This window comes from Rhipicephalus microplus, chromosome 7, assembly GCF_043290135.1.
Source record: "Rhipicephalus microplus isolate Deutch F79 chromosome 7, USDA_Rmic, whole genome shotgun sequence".
In the NCBI taxonomy this organism is placed as follows: domain Eukaryota; kingdom Metazoa; phylum Arthropoda; class Arachnida; order Ixodida; family Ixodidae; genus Rhipicephalus; species Rhipicephalus microplus.
Window position 1 is genome coordinate 166147288 of NC_134706.1, and position 19317 is coordinate 166166604.

The following is a 19317-nucleotide window of genomic DNA, read 5'->3' on the forward strand; positions in this document are numbered from 1 at the left end:
AGCGCATGATGAACAGTGTCCTCGCGGGGCTGAAGTGGCAGTCATGCCTAGTCTACTTGGACGATGTTGTGGTATTTTCTGTGACGTTTGACCAACACCTAGAGAGACTGTGGTCAGTGCTTCAGGCTATCCAGTCGGCCGGCTTGACAATCAAAGCAGAAAAGTGCCAGTTCGGCTCCGACAAGCTTTGTTTTCTGGGACACGTAATCAGCGCAGAAGGTGTTGGCCTTGATCCTGAGAAGACTGCGGCGGTCGCAGGATTCCGAAAGCCCAGAGACAAGAAAGAGGTGCGTCTATTTTTGAGCTTATGCGCTTACTACAGACGATTTGTAGAAAATTTCTCGAAAATCGCCGAACCTCTAAACAAACTCACAAAAGACGAAGAATCATTCGCTTGGGGTGCAGAACAAGAAACAGCTTTCAACGAATTAAAGCAACGTTTGCAGAGCCCGCCGATCCTTGCCCACTTCGACGAGACCACTGGCACGGAACTCCATAGAGACGCAAGCAATATTGGTCTCGGCGCAGTACTCGTACAATGGCAAAATGGAGAAGCAAAAGTGATAGCTTACGCCAGCCGAACCCTCTCAAAAGCCGAAAAAAACAATTCCGCGACAGAAAAAGAGTGTTTGGCAGTGGTATGGGCTATCAGCAAGTTCAGAACATACCTCTACGGAAGGCCGTTCTTTGCCGTCAGCGACCACCACTCACTTTGCTGGCTGGCGAACTTAAAAGACCCGTCGGGACGTCTTCCCAGATGGAGCCTCCGACTGCAAGAATACGACATTACTGTAGTATACCGGTCTGGGCGAAAACACAATGATGCCGATTCCTTATCACGCTCGCCACTTGACTCTACTTCTTCAGAAGAAGACGACTCGACACTTCTCTGTGTGATGGAAGCCTCAGATGTTGCGGAGCATCCACGAGCTGACGCAGAACTGCTCCCATTGATCGAAAACCTCGAAGGGCGGGCCGGCCAGGTCCCAAGTGTATTTAAAAGAACATTATCTTCATTCTGTCTCCATGAAAATGTGCTATTCAAAAGCAACTTCAGGCATAACAAAGAGAAGTTCTTACTCGTCGTTCCGTTAGCAATGAGACCCGAAATCCTTGAAGCTTGTCATGATGAACCATCGTCTGGTCACTTGGGTGTCAGCCGGACATTTGCCAGAATTTATCAGAAGTATTACTGGCCCAAGCTGCTAGCGTCCGTGCAGCAATATGTGAAGACATGTCGCGAATGTCAAAGGCGCAAAAGACCACCACTGAAGACGGCCGACCTGCTCCAGCCCATAGAACTGCCTGCTACACCATTTGAACAAGTTGGAATGGATCTTCTTGGACCCTTCCCAATGTCATCATCGGTCAAGAGATTGATCGTAGTCGCCACCGACTACTTAACGCGGTATGCTGAAACCGGCTGCCTTGAGCGAGGAACGTCAGCTGAAGTAGCCAAGTTTTTCGTGCACAGCATAGTTCTTCGACATGGCGCCTCAAAGGTAGTAATCACCGACCAAGGAGCAGCCTTCACGTCAGAGTTGATGCAATGTTTGATGATAATGATGAATACCAGCCATAGGAAAAGCACTGCGTACCATCCCCAATTGAATGGGTTAACGGAACGCCTAAATCGCCCGATCGCTGACATGCTGTCGATGTACGTGGACTTGTAGAATAAAACGTGGGATGAAATCCTGCCTTACGCAACGTTCGCCTATAATATGGCCCTCCAAGAGACCACCCGCGTCACCCAATTTCAGCTTGTATATGGTCGCATAGTCAATTCAACTCTCGACGCCATGCTCCCAGTCGACAATGACCACTATGAGCCATCTGACATTCACGAATTTCTGCAGAAAGCTGAAGAAGCACGCCAGGTGGCAAGGCACCGAATACGTCAACAACAGTTCAAGGATGCGGACTACTACAACATGCGCTGCAGGGGAGTCAAGTACCAGCCAGGTGATCAAGTATGGATCTGGACACCAATACGACGCCGCGGCCTGTCAGAAAAGCTCCTTCGACGGTACTTTGGTCCATACAAGGTCCTTCGCCGGCTAAGTGACCTAGCTTATGAAGTAATCCCTGAAGGACAAGAAAACTCGAAACGGCAAAACCATGCGGAGGTCGTCCACGTCGTCCGCATGAAGCCATACCTCGAAAGAGAATGAAACATCTACCCCCTCGACTATTAAGCTTCCCAATTCACGCATCGAGACGATGCGCATTTCGGAGGGGGAGTAATGCCACAGAGATTGCTCTTACTAATTATTTTACAAAGAGAACCGACGGGACGCTATGTGAGCGTCTACAGTGCCTCGCAACTAACGAGACGCTATGTGAGCGTCTACAGTGCCTCGTAACCAATGAGACGCTATGTGGGCGTCTGCAGGGCCTCGCAACCAACGATACGCTATGTGGGCGTCTACTGTGTCTCGCGCCTGCTCACGCATCTTGGGCAGAGCAGCTCATGCCTCGGGGGAAACGCGCGGGGCTCGTAATGGCATGAGACACGGCTCCGCGTCGGCTCCGTGAAATGACCACTTTTTCACGCGGAAAGGACAACAGCCAGCTCATAAAGTGCTGTGTGTGGTTGCGGACGGGCTCAGGATCCTGTGGCTACCATTCTGAAAACTGTTAGTAGATTTTAAAGGATTTTATTGCGCCTTCGGTGTTCGGCTACGTTGTGTGTCTCGCCAACTCCACCGTTCGGCCTAGCGCCGAGGCGGTCGGATCGGCGTTCTAGGCTCCAGGCGTCGGCTTGTAGAGTGTCTGCAGAGGCACTATGACGATGGAAATGACTGTTAATGGTAGAGATGCCGATTGAGAAGAATTGGAAAGCTCGGACTGGGTGACGAAAGTGTCGAAACGTGTGCGAAGCTCGAGGAGAGTCAAAAAAAAATTGCCCGCAGCTTCCCTCGGGGGAACACTGAGGAGGATGCGGACCATATAATTGGTTAACGGGGTGTTAAAGTGCGACTTACTTGGGTCGATGGCTAAATTGGTTAACGTGGTTGTGAAATGGGGTGTTAAATTGCGACTTACTTGGGTCGATGGCTAAATTGGTTAACGTGGTTGTAGGAGGGGGTGTTAAATGAGTGAACACGTACACACGTATGCGAAAGGGCGGCGCTGGTCGAAGGGACGTCGATCATTGTGTTTGTGGATTCGTTGGAATTCATTTCACCGCGACCTTGGACGTCGACGCGCCGTACAAACCAATTGACGAGCGGCAACTGAGCGAGCGAGCGCCGACCTTGAGTATATATACAGCACGACGGCGCATGCACTGTCAGCTGTTGAATGTTCTCGAAGCGCGACGCCACATGCGCGTCCACTGGAGAATCAGGAGAATTGTAGATGTCGAACGCGGTATGTAGAGGAGGAAGGGTGCACAGATGGTGGAGGAGTGAAGCGCGCGCGGTGTGTAGAGGAGGAAGGGATGCACAGATGGTGGAAGAGTGGGCGACGGCGCGAAGGCGCATGCGCGCGCGTCAGCTGTCGAATGTTCGAGAAGCGGTGCGGACGGCGCACTACAAGGCGCGAGTATAAGATGCTCCGCATCTAAAACGAGAACGCGATGGCGCCACAAGGGCGGCGTCTACCAGCAGTGAATGCGGAAAAGAAGGCAGGACGATGCCGGCCGGTTTCAATGGCAACAAGCATTGTGTAAGCGGGAGACCTCATATAAAGCGGCGGGAAAAAAGCTCGCGAAGCGGTCAGTAGCGCTGCCTCTACCGCGTCTTCCGAACGCGGATCACAAGGTTATTATCAGGCCCAAAGAAGGACTGACGCTCACAAGACGCTTGGCACCTGTGATTGGTAGAGCAGTAAGGATGGCAGCAGGCATTCCATGGCAGAAAGGTCGGCAGGAGGACAGGATCGTTGTCAATGACAAGCAAGGATTATTGATATACAGCACGCCAAGGGAGGATGATGCAAAGAAAATTTTGGACCTGAAAGTCATAAAGCTCGATCGCAAGGAGTACGAGGTGAAGACATACATGGCTGCGCCTGAAAGCTGTGGCAAAGGAATGGTACGTCGACTTGATATCAGACTCTCCGAGGGGGAATTGGAACTGGCTTTCTCACACGAAGAGAATCGTCCTATTCTTGGTGTGCGAAGGATGGGCAACTCCACTTCGGTAATCATCACCTTTGTTGATGACTACGTGCCGAGATGGATGATCTGCTTTGAAACGCCGATGAAATGTTTTCTCTACAAGAAGAGATATGAAGTGTGTTACAAGTGCGGTGAGCTGGGACATCGATCCGACGTATGTGACAGCCCACACGAAAAATGCAGAGGTTATGGGGTGGCCTCCCCACCCTAGGACCATGAATGTACGCCGAGGGGCCGTCTGTGTGGCAAGGAACACGTGACCGGAGACAAAAAGGTGCAAAGAACTGTTTCGGACACCTTATATAGTGAAGAAGCGACAGTAGGAAGTGAAGCTTGAAGAAGCGTGGGGCAAGAAGAACGACGCAAGGCCGAAGAGGGCACGCAGCGGCACAGCAGGGCAGACGGGGTTCAAGATCGTTCGAGGCGCAAATCCAAGCATCCAAGTAGATCGAGAGGGCGCTCGGAATCCTTCCCCCGAATGCCACCGCTGGAGAAGCCGGGAGTTTCTCACAAGGCATCCCATGATGGTGGTGATTGTGCCCAGAAGAAGTCAAATTTCACAGGACCACAGGTGGGTTGGGTAACTAAGGTCTCTTAGGATGCTAATACACAGATGATTATTGCTCTTATAGAGCAAAACAGAATATTACAGGAACAAAATGCGGAATTACGCGAATAGCTTGATGAGATTAAAGCTCATCTAACCAGTAAACCAGGGAAGGCGCTGGAAACACCACAGGTAGCAAACCAACCGCCTTTAAAGAAGAAGAGGGCTAAAGAAACTGAAATTGAAGAAAATCACGGAGCGAGAAATGAAGCGCTTGAGGTGGAAACAAAGTCATTACAAAGTATGCTCCAAGCTGTAGTAGAACAGATTAAACTAGTAGGCAACGCTATTGAGCAAATTAAGGCTGAATTTGCTAGCAGGGACCGACAGATAGAATGGCTATGCCAAGCGCTCAAGCTAAACCATGATGGCTCTGCATCCTTACAGTAATACGATTTGGCAGTGAAACTGTAGGGGATTTTCGCGCAAACAAGCAGTTTTACAAACTTTTCTTACCAACGCGGATCAACCGGAGGTTATTGCGATCCGGGAGTGTGGGAAGAATGCAAAATTATCAGGTTACAAATCTTTTGTCGGGTCGGATAATGATATCCAAGTTACAACCTTCGTAAAGAGAAACAATACGACAATGCAGCACGAGACAGGGAACTCGCAGATCGATCATGTTTTAGTCAAACTCGTGCCTCGCAAGCGCGAAGACAAGAGTCTTTTTATCCTGAATGTGTATAGTTCCTTCAGGCAGCGCAAAATAAACTTTCGTGATCTTTTCATGAAAACAAAGGCTATTTCAGCAAACGGTCTACTATTGATTTTGGGAGACTTTATTGCGCATCATAGGGCGTGGGGTTATAAATTGACCCAGGTTAAGGGCAGAAATTTGTGGAACGAAATTCAACAACATGAGCTCAGACGTATAACAGACCCAATGCAGCCAACGAGGAAAGGAAATAGCGTATCTCAAGACACGGCGCCAGATCTTACCCTGGTCAGCAGTGCCACCGCCGCCACATGGTGCAATACTGGTGAAGACCTAGGTAAAGATCATAGAATTTTAGAGATTATCGTTGCCAATGGCCCGCTGGTGATCAATAAGAAAAAAGTAAAGACTACAGGTTGGTTGACCTTTGGAAATATCAGGTCGGAACAAGACCCAATAAATGATATTAACGATTGGAGTAAAGGGGCGATCCAGTCGGTTCAGCGCGCTACCGGAAATAGACACTGGCGATGAGGAAGTTGTTGATAGACATCTTATTAGCATGTGGAAGAAAAAGAAAAACCTAGAGCGAAAAATCAGTCAGAAAAGAGGAGACAGGAATCTCCGAAAGGAAGTTGCTGCACTGAATAGAGAGATCGAAGATTATGCATAGGAACTTACCAAGCAAAAGTGGGGTAGTATCTGTGATCAGATGGATAGAGAGAATTGCAGTGCTAAAACATGGCAGCTACTACGGCATCTATTAGACCCAGAGAAAACCAAGTCGGAGGCCCGACAGCAACTTCAAAAGCTTGTGTATTAATATGAAGGTCAGACGACGGAATAATTAACGGAGGTTAGGGATCGATACCTCTGCTGCGCAGAATTTCAAGAGCTCCCTGACTACGCTGGTTCAGAAAACCCGGACCTAGACAGCTCCATCACGGTTGTACAAGTCAGGGCAGAAATTAACCGACTTAAAACAAAAATGGCTGCCGGTCCGGACAAAATCAACAAAATGCGCAGGAATCTTGACGACGGCTCCATTCGTCAACTTGCAGCTTATATACAAGAATGCTGGGACAAGGGAGAAATACCGCAAGTTTGGAAAACAGCCAATGTAGTCTTCATTCCCAAGCCAGGGAAAAAGCTCAGTCTTGAACATCTCAGACGCATTTTCATCACATCTGGCGTAGGAAAATTGATGGAGCACGTCATCCAAACAAGTCTGACTAGGTTCATGGAAGATGAAAACCTGTACCCTGATACTATGATAGGCTTCAGATCCCACCTACCGACGTGCGATATTATGCTACAGCTAAAGGAGGACATAATAGACAAAAAGACTGTTGACACCAAAGTAATTGTGAGTCTGGACGTCTCCAAGGCGTTTGACAATGTCAAACTTGAAGCCTTACTTGAGAACCTTAGTGCGCTTAACGTAGGCGTCAAGACATACAACTACATGAGGGGCTTTCTCTCAAATCGTACAGCCACTATCAGCATGGGAGGGCAGTCGCTCGAAAACATTAAACTGGGGAATAAAGGGACGCCACAAGGGTCTGTACTCTCTCCGAATTTTTAATATAGTGATGATTGGACTTCCTGAGAAGTTGGAAGAAATCGAAAATCTGCATCACACAATATACGCAGACGATGTGACGCTGTGGATAAACAAGGGTAGTGACGGACATATTGAAAGCGCCCTTCAGGCGGCTATAGATACGATCGAACAGTATCTCGAACTACTGGGGTTAAAATGCTCGCCAGAAAAATCAGAGGCTCTTTTTCTACCATCGCAAAAAAGGAAAACAAACAATCCCCTCGGAAGGGGTTGTGACATCGCTTTGCGAGTGAATGGAAATGCTATTCCAACAGTAGATAGTACTAGAATTCTAGGGATTCGCATACAAGCAAATGGAAAAAACACTGAAACTATCCGGTAACTCGAAGCTAGTGCGAACCAGACGTGCCGCCTGCTTAAGCGCATTTCTAACAAGAATGCGGGGATGAAGGAAGCCATTCTTTCAAGATTAGTTCAAGCTTTCGTGATAAGCCGTGTACTATACGTTGCCCCTTATCTTAAATTAAGTAGAGCAGAAAAAAAAATGCCGCCATATCCACGAAGTGAATGATGATGAGTGGGCGAAGCTCCGGAGGTAAACCTGGTAAACCATGAATCCTCCGTACATTTTGCCCACTCAATTTTATTGCAACGCTTCCCCTAGCGTACGTCGCCGCACTATATCGAACGATGACACGCGCCATATGTGGCATCATTCCTATTTTATAACACCTCGCATCTTTCATAATCAACTACACGTACCGCCGTCTAGTTTATAACATCTTGCATCTTTTGGACGGACGGACGGATGGACGGATGGATGGACGGACGGACGGACGGACGGACGGACGGACGGACGGACGGACGGATGGACGGACAGACGGATGGACGGAAAGACGGATGGATGGATGGATGGACGAATGGACGGACGGACGGACGGACGGACGGATGGACGGATGGATGGATGGATGGATGGATGGATGGATGGATGGATGGATGGATGGACGGACGGACGGACGAATGGACAGATGGACGGATGGATATGGCTGTACCCTTTAGATCGGGCGGTGGCTAGCGTAATACTTAGAACTGAACGAGAGGTGGCTACATACAGGGGACGCACAGTTCACGCCTTAAGGAGCTTCGCTCCTAAAAGATAAAATTGAAGCCATTAGAAGGAAAGGCACCAAGACTGTGTTAAGTATTCCCCCGAACACCTCTACGGTTAAACTTCTTGGTCTGGGTGTCTCCAACACTTTAGCTGAACTAATAGAAGCCGCCATGATGTCACAGCACCAAAGACTTCTGAGAAGTAGAACCGAAAGGAAAATCATGGAGCGCTTGGGGTTCGGGCCCACGGAGTGTTCCAGACAGACCGCTAGCATACCTAAATCAACTAGGACAAGACTGAAAATTATACCGCTGCCGAAAAACATGCATCCGGCGTTTCATGAAGGCAGACGCAAAGCTAGAGCTGTAGCCCTGCAGGCGAAACTTGAAGGTCGATCTGGTGTGCTTTACACGGACGCTGCAGAATACGAAAGAAAGGGAGCACACACAGCGGTAGTGGTTCGTGAGAACGGGGACCTGGTCTCGTGCTGCACCTCTAAGAACACAACCACCACAGAGGCAGAACTTGCGATTGCTTTGGCAATATCTCGAAAAGGCACACGAGTGATTGTTAGTGACTTAAGTCAGCCATTAAAAACTACGATATGGGCAGGATCTCTGCTACAGCCGCGAAAATTCTAAGACAAGGACCAGTACCCGCAGAGCTAATCTCACTAGTATGGTCCCCGGCCCATCAAGGTCTGAAGGGAAATAAGAAGGCGCACGCGATCGCCCGAGGGCTCACTTTCCGGTCGATCGACGCTGACCCGCTGCCTTCGCGCGAGCAGCCCCTCTCCACAAGAGACGAACTACGAACGTTTCAGGAAATCACCGCACACTATAAACTCCACCGTAAGATTTATTCAGAGGCAGCTAAACAGCTGAGAATAAAGGAGAAAATTATGTGGCGATAATTGCAAACCGGGGTGTTTCCAAACTCTCACTTGTACAGTAAATGGCACCCGGAAGTGTTTAACTCCAGATGTGCGCACTGCAACAGCACTGCAGGTTTATTGCACATGGTATGGACCTGCCCATCCTACAATGATCCAAGTAGAAACGTAGAATCCTGGGAGGCCTTATTACACAGCCGTGACGCCGAAGAAAAGCGTCAAGTCATCGGTCTCGCCCTGACCGCCGCCGAGTCCCAAGGGATTCAGCCGATGGCGGGGGGGATGATTGGGGGCAGAGCCCGAAGCCTCCTCCCCCGTCATTCTAGACGGGTGCAATAAACGTTATTTCTCTCTCTCTCTCTCTTCCATGCCTCGGGTGGAGGAGCATGAGCCGGGAAGACTGACGAAAAAGTTGTTTAAAAAGGGACACGTAGGCGGAACGCTTTTAGCAGACTCTTCTTTGTGACATAGCTACTTTTCTGGGCACAAGTTCGCCCTCAATAAATCATTGTGTGTGTTCCCCGTCTTTTATTACGTTACAATATCTGACATATAGACACGTGATATTGCGCTTCTCACAATTGCCAATATTTCCCTAATCTGTCTTCTAGGCATTCGCTTTCAAACTTCCCCAGCAACACGTACGAGAAGCCAAGCTCTTCAATGTGGTAGCGGGTAACTTCTGCAGAGGCATGAGGAGCGTTGCCGAATTCACTGCGTGTTTCACAACTTAGGTGTCCTACATGGTGCTTAGACTTCCCCAAAAATCTACGCAATCAATTACGCCCTTGAAAAAATTGCCCTGAGGGGAAGACAGACTTCTCACTGGCTCTTGAAAGCCACTGTACAGGTAGTGTCCGTTGTGAGGAGTTTTGACATTTACAGTGCTCCACCACATCATGATGATTCGAATGAATTCAGCTGTGTCTTTAGCATGTTGAAGTGTAGCTAACTTTAAACGAGTGAGTGCCCCTGAACACACTCCATACCCTTAAAAATGTTCTCCGGCAGGATACACTTTCTCTCATTCCACCGTGTGTCTGGTCTCTGCCCCCTCACATTACTAGGGCGGAGGAAGTTGTGCTTAAGAGGCTTCGGGCAGGAGTGGCCCTTACACCGGCCGTTGTATCATCATGGAACTGGTCACATTTACGAGTTGGTAATATGTTTCCATATTGCCCCACTCCTGCGATGCAGGCAGATACATACCACCATTAATGGACATGTAAAGGGTTGCAGCCAGGATGCTCCCGTCACTTCGCTCAAGCCGGCCTTCGCTACAGCGACACAGCCAGTTACAACCACTGGATACATGTAAACAGACTCCACAAGACACTGCTTCACTTCATACCAACACCAGCCTAACAGCGCACATTTAACAAAAATATTCTGCCTTAAAAGCAAGCCTTTGTCGCAATAAAAAAAAGTGCTGCCATAAGTTTAAGGTTGAAGATCTTCAGGAGGAGCTTGACGCTCTGGTGCTCCACGTAGGACGGATGAAGTGCTCTTACAGATAATGTGGGGGCCAATCGCAAGAGCTTATTGCTTTCCTCATCGTGCGCCTCAAAGTGCCAAATGACGTTGTCAACACTGTGAACCACGAGAAAGTTTGGTTTTGTCGACGAAAGCATACAAATTCCAGCATTGCGTTCACCAAGCCAATTCTTACGGATATACTTGAAAATGTTAACATTGTCCAATACGAAAAACATTTGTCTAACAGGATTAAATAGGTGTGCATTGACAAAAATACATTTGGGAGAATCAGAAAAAAGAACATTACTTTGTGGTTCATCGAATTATTGTCAAAAATGACTTCGATCAACCGAAGGCGATCATCTTCTAGCTCTATAATGAGGTGCTCGAGAATGCTGTGCTAGTCCTTTGCATCGAGTTTGCGACAAGCAGAGTATGCACATCTTTGTTGGATGACAAAAGGCTCTGCATCATGAGCACGTACGCTGTTCTTGCAGCATTGTTGCTGTCTGTGGCTGCACTTGTGACCAAACTATCTTTATATTCGAAGTAGGACTGTAATAAATCTCATCTATCATCAGCGTTACAGTCCGTTCATGTTCCTTCTGTGCTAATGCCTTGGGGTTTTTTTTTGCATATGGCAAGCACGAATGATCTTGTTGCTCCAATGAAGGACTAATGTTGTACGCGGCACAAACAAGCCTAACAGCGTTTGTATGAGGAAGCCACAAGTTTGATGTTCTTCGCGTGAAATTGTGAGCGTGTGATGCTTATGTGAACAAAATACTGGCGAACACAAGAAATTCGGATGAAAACCTCGCTCAATTAGCCAAAACAATCTCAAATTGCTGCCTCAGAAACTTCATCACTTCTGCCTGTCACCAAAATGGAGACTGTAATGATGACGCTTCTTCCAAGTGCGCCAATATACGCCACAAAAGAAGCTAAACCCTTGCCTAAACGTTTTGGGAACGTGTACCGTTTTCACTACGTGATTAAGTGTAACACCGAGATTAAGTGTAACAAGGAGATGACGTTGCTCTTCTATTCTTGGTGTTTGATGATGAGTGACTCCTATAGCATCTTGCAATGGTTCGGCCTCCACACGAGCCCGTTTTTCTTCTGAGCCTTTACGAGCCGCACTTTCGTGTTCTAAAACATACATGGGGCAGCCAGAAAAGATGCTTGGAACAGTTCCAGGTTCAGACGCCTGAGTGTAAGTGAAATGTCAATCACCTTGCGAATGACTGCGTCTGCTTCGCTCGTCGAGTTGACGAAGCCACTTGGGTGAAAGTACTTTTCGTAGAGCGGCAAACATAAAGAAATTTAAAACTAAACTAACACCAGAAATACTGGCAGTTCACTAGTGCAGGACATGCGTGTTGTGTCTGGCACTTCGTTATATCCGATTAGTTTTGGTTTCGATGGATGGATGGATGGATGGATGGATGGATGGATGGATGGATGGATGGATGGATGGATGGATGGATGGATGGATGGATGGATGGATGGATGGATGGATGGATGGATGGATGGATGGATGGATGGATGGATGGATGGATGGATGGATGGATGGATGGAGGAATATGGCTGTACCCTTTAGATCAGGCGGTGGCTAACGCCACCAAGCAGTAATACTTAATTAACCAAACACTGGATTTATTTTTTTTCTTTAAAAAGTAAGTTTGAGGATTCGTACTTTGCAGTGAAAGGTTTAATTTTCACTCGTGCCTTGACTTGAGCCACCAATCAGATAACCTCCTTCTAGTTAGGTCTACCCGCTTAAAGTCTATTTTGCCTCCCTGTCTCTAAACCCCAGTGCTTTGAAAAACTCTGCACCATCATCCTGAACTATAGGTGAAGCCCTTTACAGAACATTATCAAGTGTTCGGCTGTTTCTTCTTCCTCTCCACACGCACTGCATACTGTGTCTACCCCTTCGTATTTGGCCCGATATGTGTTCGTTCGCAGTATTCCCGTCCTGGCCTCAAACAGTAGAGAACTACCCCGAGTATTATCATAGATCCTTTCCTTGGCAATTTCCTGCTTAAAAGTTCGATAGATCTCTAGTGCGGACTTCTTAATCAGTCTCCGTTTCCTTCACTTTTTTCTCTAGCATGTGTCGCATAGCGCCACGCAACGGCGATATTGTAAACAATTGCAATGCGCTAATGCGCGCTCTCTGCATAAACAGTTTCCTTCCGGTTCTTGGCCTAACTTGGCGCTCATTGCAATGCGCCGGGGCTAACGCGCCCATTACCTCCGTCGGACGGCGCCCCGGCGGCGATACGATAACATGCGAAGTTGTATTGTTCGTTTCTTGTAGACGCGTTAAAGAGACAATAAAGTCAAATAACAATTTATGTCAGAGTGAAAGCCTAATGTATGACAACGTCTGAAACAACAATGGGTGTGTTCGAATACTCACTGTAGACAGCTAAATAAACAGCTAAATGGACGGCGGCCATCTTAAGTCCTCATTGAATTCTCACGTAGGCGGTAAAATAGACAGCTCCGAGAATACAGCATCATAGACAAATACGATGCAGGCTACTTTGCTCCCCAGACAAGAGGTGGCTCAGCAAATCACTCAGATAGATCTAATATCGCCGAAATGGTCGTCTACACACAACCAGACGCTTCTTCGGACACTCAATCAAATTAACGTTTCTTTTTCTTAAATTTTAGCACGAAATGAGCCAGAAAATGCACAAGTTACTTTTATTTTTTAGCTTTCTTTTTTCGAAGCGAGCTGGCGCCTGGTTGCGCATAAACCATTCAGATGTGTTCCTTTTCTCGGACAGCACGGGCTCGGTGTTGTCTTTTAAGCTGTCTGCGGCGACTGTCTACTATGCTGTCTAAGAATTGGACTGCAGCCAATATCTTCAACAGCAGTGCCCTACGTATCGAGAATTCGAGGTAAATGTACGAGAAAACGTGTGCTACGAGAGGACATTCACAAAATGATCCTGATTGCGTCATAGGTACCACCTACATTTAATCACTAGTATTCTAACCAGCTACCCTAAATAAAAAAACCTTCTGTGCATCAAGAGACGTAATAAATGTCTTCTTGTTCGTTTGTGTTTCATTTATGAAAAAAAAACGGCCGGACGTTACTATGGAAAGTAGTGGGAGTGGTACAAAAATTTTACTTTCACCCTGTTAAACTGTACAGGTCATGCCATCTAGCGAGGCCTGGTTTAAGCAAGCGTGTCTGGCAGCTCACTGAACATGCCAGGAAATTGTTCAATGGCCCTTGTTGCTTCTGTGGCTCCCACTACTTCTGTTCTGCTGCTACTAAACTCGGCGGTATGTCTGTCTGTCTGTCTGTCTGTTCGTTCGTGCGTTCATTCGTTCGTTCGTCCGCCCATCCATCCATCCGTCCATCCACCTGTCTGTCTGTTTGTCTGTCTGTCTCTACTGACTGCTATTATGTTGGCTGCCCGAAGAACGAGGGGTTCAAAGGTATGTTTCAGCTAGATAGGTCGACAACATTTATTAAAACAAGATCAATCACTGAAAAACTTGGATATGAAAACGACAGCATACAGAGGATTACTATACTTAAGCGCACTGTATTCTTTTTCTCGTGGTCACTGTTTCTGAGCGACTGGCATGCATCATCAAAATGCATGTTCTTAGGAGAATCCCAAATTTAAACAACGCCGTAATTTTATGCCAACTGATGTCTTACCTGGTTTAGCAATAGTCAGTGTCTCCGTAGTTACAACACCGAGGAGTGCTACTTTCGTCCCGGAAATGTTGTACACGATACTCTTTGGTAGTGTGATGTTGTTCTGCGTGAAGAGGGGCTCGTTCGACGTATCCAAATTAGTTCCAAGCACAGTAACATTCGCCTCCGTCATTTTTTGAAGAAAAGGCACTAGTCCTGCCGGCCCATCATCGAATTCGTGGTTTCCAAGACACTGAATAGAGAGAAAAAGGTTGATGAAGAAGAATTCAAATTTGCATCTTTTTTTCAGCTGTGGTAACTATGTATATATTTTCTAAACTTGAAAAACTTCATTTATTGTGGAGTTCATTGTTACTATTTAAAAAAGACACCCAGTGTATCCGTCTGAAAGGTGATGCAACATTTCAGTCTCAATTTTGAAAAATGCCATTTGCTCACATCATAAGCGTTGTAGTTTGAACTTATAAACCAAGCGCTGTAGGTAAATTGATTCCAATAGACACCACACTTAAAATATGTTCTTTTAACCTATGCCTAGGGCTCCGTGTTTTCGAAGCTTGTTTTTCTTGAAAATTGAACAGTGTTGTTCTATAGTTAAAGTTTTACGAGGTTATTAGGCTTTCTTGGGAGTTTTTTTTCTCGTAAACAACTTATTCTACAAAATTTGGTGCTCAATATTGCATTATAAGTTGTTTATTAGGATATTGTTTTCCTTTCAATGAAAAAGAATTTCAATATGTCTTACAACCCTGCTTCTCCAATCTCTCACTTTTTCTGTAGGTCAACTTTTACTTGAGCTTTTGATAAAGCTGGGCTGCACTGTTGTAACACTTCTCTGCAATGCTGCGCTGCAGTGAAATGACAAAAAGTGTAATTTTGGCGAGAAGGAGCTAGATAAACTGCGTGCAATCTCTTATCTTCTTGGACAAAAGTAAAAACCTGTAATAAAATTATTCCCAATAGTGCAAAATCTGAGTTGAAATTTTATCCTGACACGAAACGATGCAAACACAGTACAGGTATTTTAGATTACTCAAATGGTTAAACGCACGATCACTTAGGCACACAGACACAAATACATATGCACAAAACACCTGCCTTTGGTAGTTTTACAACCTTAAAGCGTGGTTTAATAGACGCAAGTACACTTTGGGTGGTTGCTGCCACCGATGGATGTTTAATCTGATCAATCTCAGTTTTTAAAATGCTCTTTAAAATCAGAGTTGATTGGATAAGGCTGAATTGTCCAACATTTTGCCGGCGAGTGTTCATCAAATTTTCCTGATGAATTCGGAAACACAAAACCCTACCTGTGTCATAGATAGATACGGCAATAGGTAGGGCGCACTCTAATTCACCAATTTCGGGGGCTTGGTAGCAAGGCTTCAAGTTTTCGAACGATGCGTCCACACCACGTTGGTGAAATAGCCAGCACACACACTGAAGTCAGGCACATCAATGAAATGGCATAACTAGTATATAATATGTACCTTTCATAGGTGGAGTGATTTATAAGGTGCCATTAACCAGCTGCAAATCATATACAGGTCACCGTTGGAGGCGCAATAACGAAAGAGAACAGGAGGGGTCTATTTCTGACTCTCCGGTTACACTTCGTGGAAAGCACTTTCGACAGCGTGACTAGACGCTAGTTCTGAAGGAGGTGGCAGATTTATCCATAGAGAGTATATTCTTAGGTCGTAAAATAATAAGAGCATAACCATCTGAGACATATAGCACTGAACTGCCGTTATGTCGACGGCAGCAGTGACTTTGCTCTGCTTCTCTCTCTTCTATATTCCCCTAATCCCTTTTCCCAGTGCAAGGTAGCATACCAGGCTCAGCCATAGTTAACCTATGTCTTTAATTTATTTTTTGCTTTCTTGATATTAGAAGAAACAGAGAGAGCTGCATGAGCCACGTGTCTGCTTTAGTGACTTCGAAAGCGAGGTTTGGAGTTGATTAATCTTCAACTAAGAGAAACAAGAAAAGACAAAGATGAGTATAAAAAAGTGATTGAACTAGAGCCTTCTGTGTACTATGCGCATCTCTCAGGCACTCCTACTAGAGTCTGACCGACCGACTGACTGACCGACCAATACCTGTTTCTCGTTTTTGTTTTGCTCGTCTTCATCTTTCCGTGCTACTTCTCGTCTGAGATGTAAATGTCAATTATTGCGACTGACAGGAAGCATACAAATCTATGCTACTCATGCTACAGAACAAACTGCCTCGCGTGATTTCTCACGTGCAGATTTCTGTATGCAAAGCGATCCTGCTAAATATAACCAGCGATTAAAAACATGAGTAATATCTTCATCCTAGCAATCGGTTTAGCAAGAAAGTGAAACGTGTGCTTCTTTAGAAGTATTGCTTGTTGTGTATTGATATTGGGAACTTGAAGAATTGTATTTGCGTTTCGCATTTATAGGCACCGTGAAGTCGAGTTTTCAAACCTGACTACAGTGCTAGAACGCATAGCCTGGTGGATGAAAAAAAATCTCAGCATATTCAATGACTGAATGATGATGAGTGGAGCGAAAAGCTGGAAGGTTTCATCGCTATACCGTGAACATTCCGCGAGTATCAGCCACTACATCATCAAGGACGTGACAAACACGGTGCATATTTATATAAGAAATTTTATTATTCGTAAGTAGTAGCTATACGTTGCTTCTGTTCCCTCTTCATTTTAATGACTTTATGGTCGATGAAGTGGTGGATCGGTGATAGGGCGCATTGGGATGTTTGCAAGAATGAAGTAGTGGGCAGTTTGCAAAGACAGAACTATAGGCTGTCACGTACAAACAAGGGATGGACATAGTGGGGCAATCTACGGTTCTTTGACGCGCGCCTAAATGCAAGTACACGACCATCTTGCATTTCTTATTGGCTACTCCTCAACAATATTTGCTTTATGGCTGGTGAAGTGGTGGATCGGTGATGGGGCGTACTGGGATGTTTGCAAGGATGAAGTAGTGGGCAGTTGCCAAAGGTGTAACAATAGACGATCACGTGCATACATACATACATACATACATACATACATACATACATACATACATACATACATACATACATACATACATACATACATACATACATACATACATACATACATACATACATACATACATACATACATACATACATACATACATACATACATACATACATACATACATACATACATACATACATACATACATACATACATACATACATACATACATACATACATACATACATACATACATACAAGGAATGGACAGACCCACGCCTTTGGGAGCTTCATCCCTAAAACAACATTGAGACAGGGTTAGTCAAAATGGGCCATGATGGGCGCCCCTGACGCCCTGCATGACCGGGTGGATTGTGACTGGGCTACACGGGGACGCATGCACGCGTTTATTTTCTGCGTGCCTCTAACGGCTAATGTCAGCGACTTTGAGACACAATGTGAGCAACGCAATGGACTTTGCCTATAGCACCGTTTGACCTGATAACAGCTAGGTTGACGCCTAAAGACTGGCACGTCTATATCGCGATGACTACCACCTATGATAATGATTTACCTGTTGTGGTAACAGATATATTTAGCATATACCTGAACACAGTGTATCGTTAATCGCGCAGAGAGATGACATCAACAAGCGCAGACTGCACATATATGCGCGTCTTCAAAGATGATCAGTTATGGGGAGTCTGCGTTCCTGAACCCAATACCAGCGCTTATAAGTACTGCGCTTCAGTAACTAAGGACAAAGAGGTTCGTAGCTTGAGCCACGAACGTGCCCCGCCGTTCCACGTCCTCTCCTCGCCTCAGTGTTGCTACACAAAAGCATGCCATTCGCCAGTCGACATCGTTGTCTTGCTGCAGTGCACACAGCAGCAGATTTATGGAGTCAGCCGGTGCTATCGCATTCTAAGTAGTATGCGGTGAAACATCAGTCGTGCATGTGGAAGCTGCATTACTTCAACAACAAGTTGTCACGCGTTAACACAAAGTGAAAGTAAAAAAAAAACATGTCTGCATCGGTGACTATCCGATGCTTGTCGACTTTGTTTGCGGAGAATTTTATAGACGGTTTCAAGGTTGAAAGCGCTGTACCCCAGACAACTTTTGGTCACCTCTTTCACCAGCTCGTAATGCTTAAACTGAAAGCACGTTTTCAAGTTCTTTTTAATTGTAGAAAATATATCTCTTTAGTTCTTTCAATAAAAAAACGTGCGTAAAGTTCGAAGTAACCTCTTTCAAATTTTTTGTAGCCTAAAAGAACATTTACTTGAATATATTTTGCCTAATAAACGAAAGATACTGAAAAAAAAACAGCAGGCTATTTTCTGAAGGTTTTCTTGCCCACCGAAGCTATTAGGACTGATCGGTGGAGAAAACCAGGTGTCATGAAAGGGCTGTGTTTATAGTCAAATGGTCATATCCAGCGTTGGTGATGTCGTCTACACCCTCACTGCGAATGCTCGCGTCTCGTGCCAACTGTCGTTCCCCCCCCCCCTTCACAACTCGCAAGGCCGTCGCAGGCAGCGTCTGCTAGTAAAAAAACTGACCGGCCAACCCAGTCGAAAATTCCACAAGGCCGTGTATGGTGTGTTTTTCCTGTTCACACCAGAGTTGGAATTCAGACACGGTTTCTGATGCATACGGCCATTTTATAGTGCGACACGGACTGGTATTTTTTGGCAAGACCCGGGCTGGTGTGTTTTGGGAAAACCCGAACTGGTGTGAGTTGGTAAGAACCAGGCTGGTGTGTTTTTGCATGACGGGTTCTCGTGTATTTCTTCTCTTTACGTTAATAAATGCACTGTGGATGAAAACATGCACTTAGACAAGCCCATGGGCCAAAACAGCAGGCTTGCACAGTAGTGTAGAACTGAAAAGTACTTCTCTATTTATTTTTGGTCGCTCCTCATTTCAGCTTGATCCTTGGGTTGAGCTGTGTCGCTTTCTTTTCCACAATACTTCAGGCAGCACTTCAGCCCATGAAAAAGACGAACAAATAATTGCAATATCGCCCAGTTTGATGAATGAAGTTAAATATGCTTGTTGCAGACTCGTGCTTTTACTTTTACAAAAAAATAACCATTTGCATATATTCGAACTTTCAAATATTTTTCAAATCGAACTTGCTATTGATTCTTTTCCACTAAATGATTCACTATTAGAACTT

General features: G+C 45.8%; 1 protein-coding gene across 3 annotated transcripts in view; it reads right to left on the reverse strand.

Annotated features, from left to right (window-relative positions):
- Positions 1–19317, reverse strand: part of LOC119180204 (protein 5NUC) — a 431021-nt gene that overhangs the window by 194519 nt on the left and 217185 nt on the right. For all 3 annotated transcript variants that reach the window (XM_075869905.1, XM_037431348.2, XM_075869904.1), the window contains one exon: positions 14132–14363. In XM_075869905.1, the coding sequence (XP_075726020.1) occupies positions 14132–14363 (232 nt within the window). The remainder of the gene's footprint in view (positions 1–14131; positions 14364–19317) is intronic.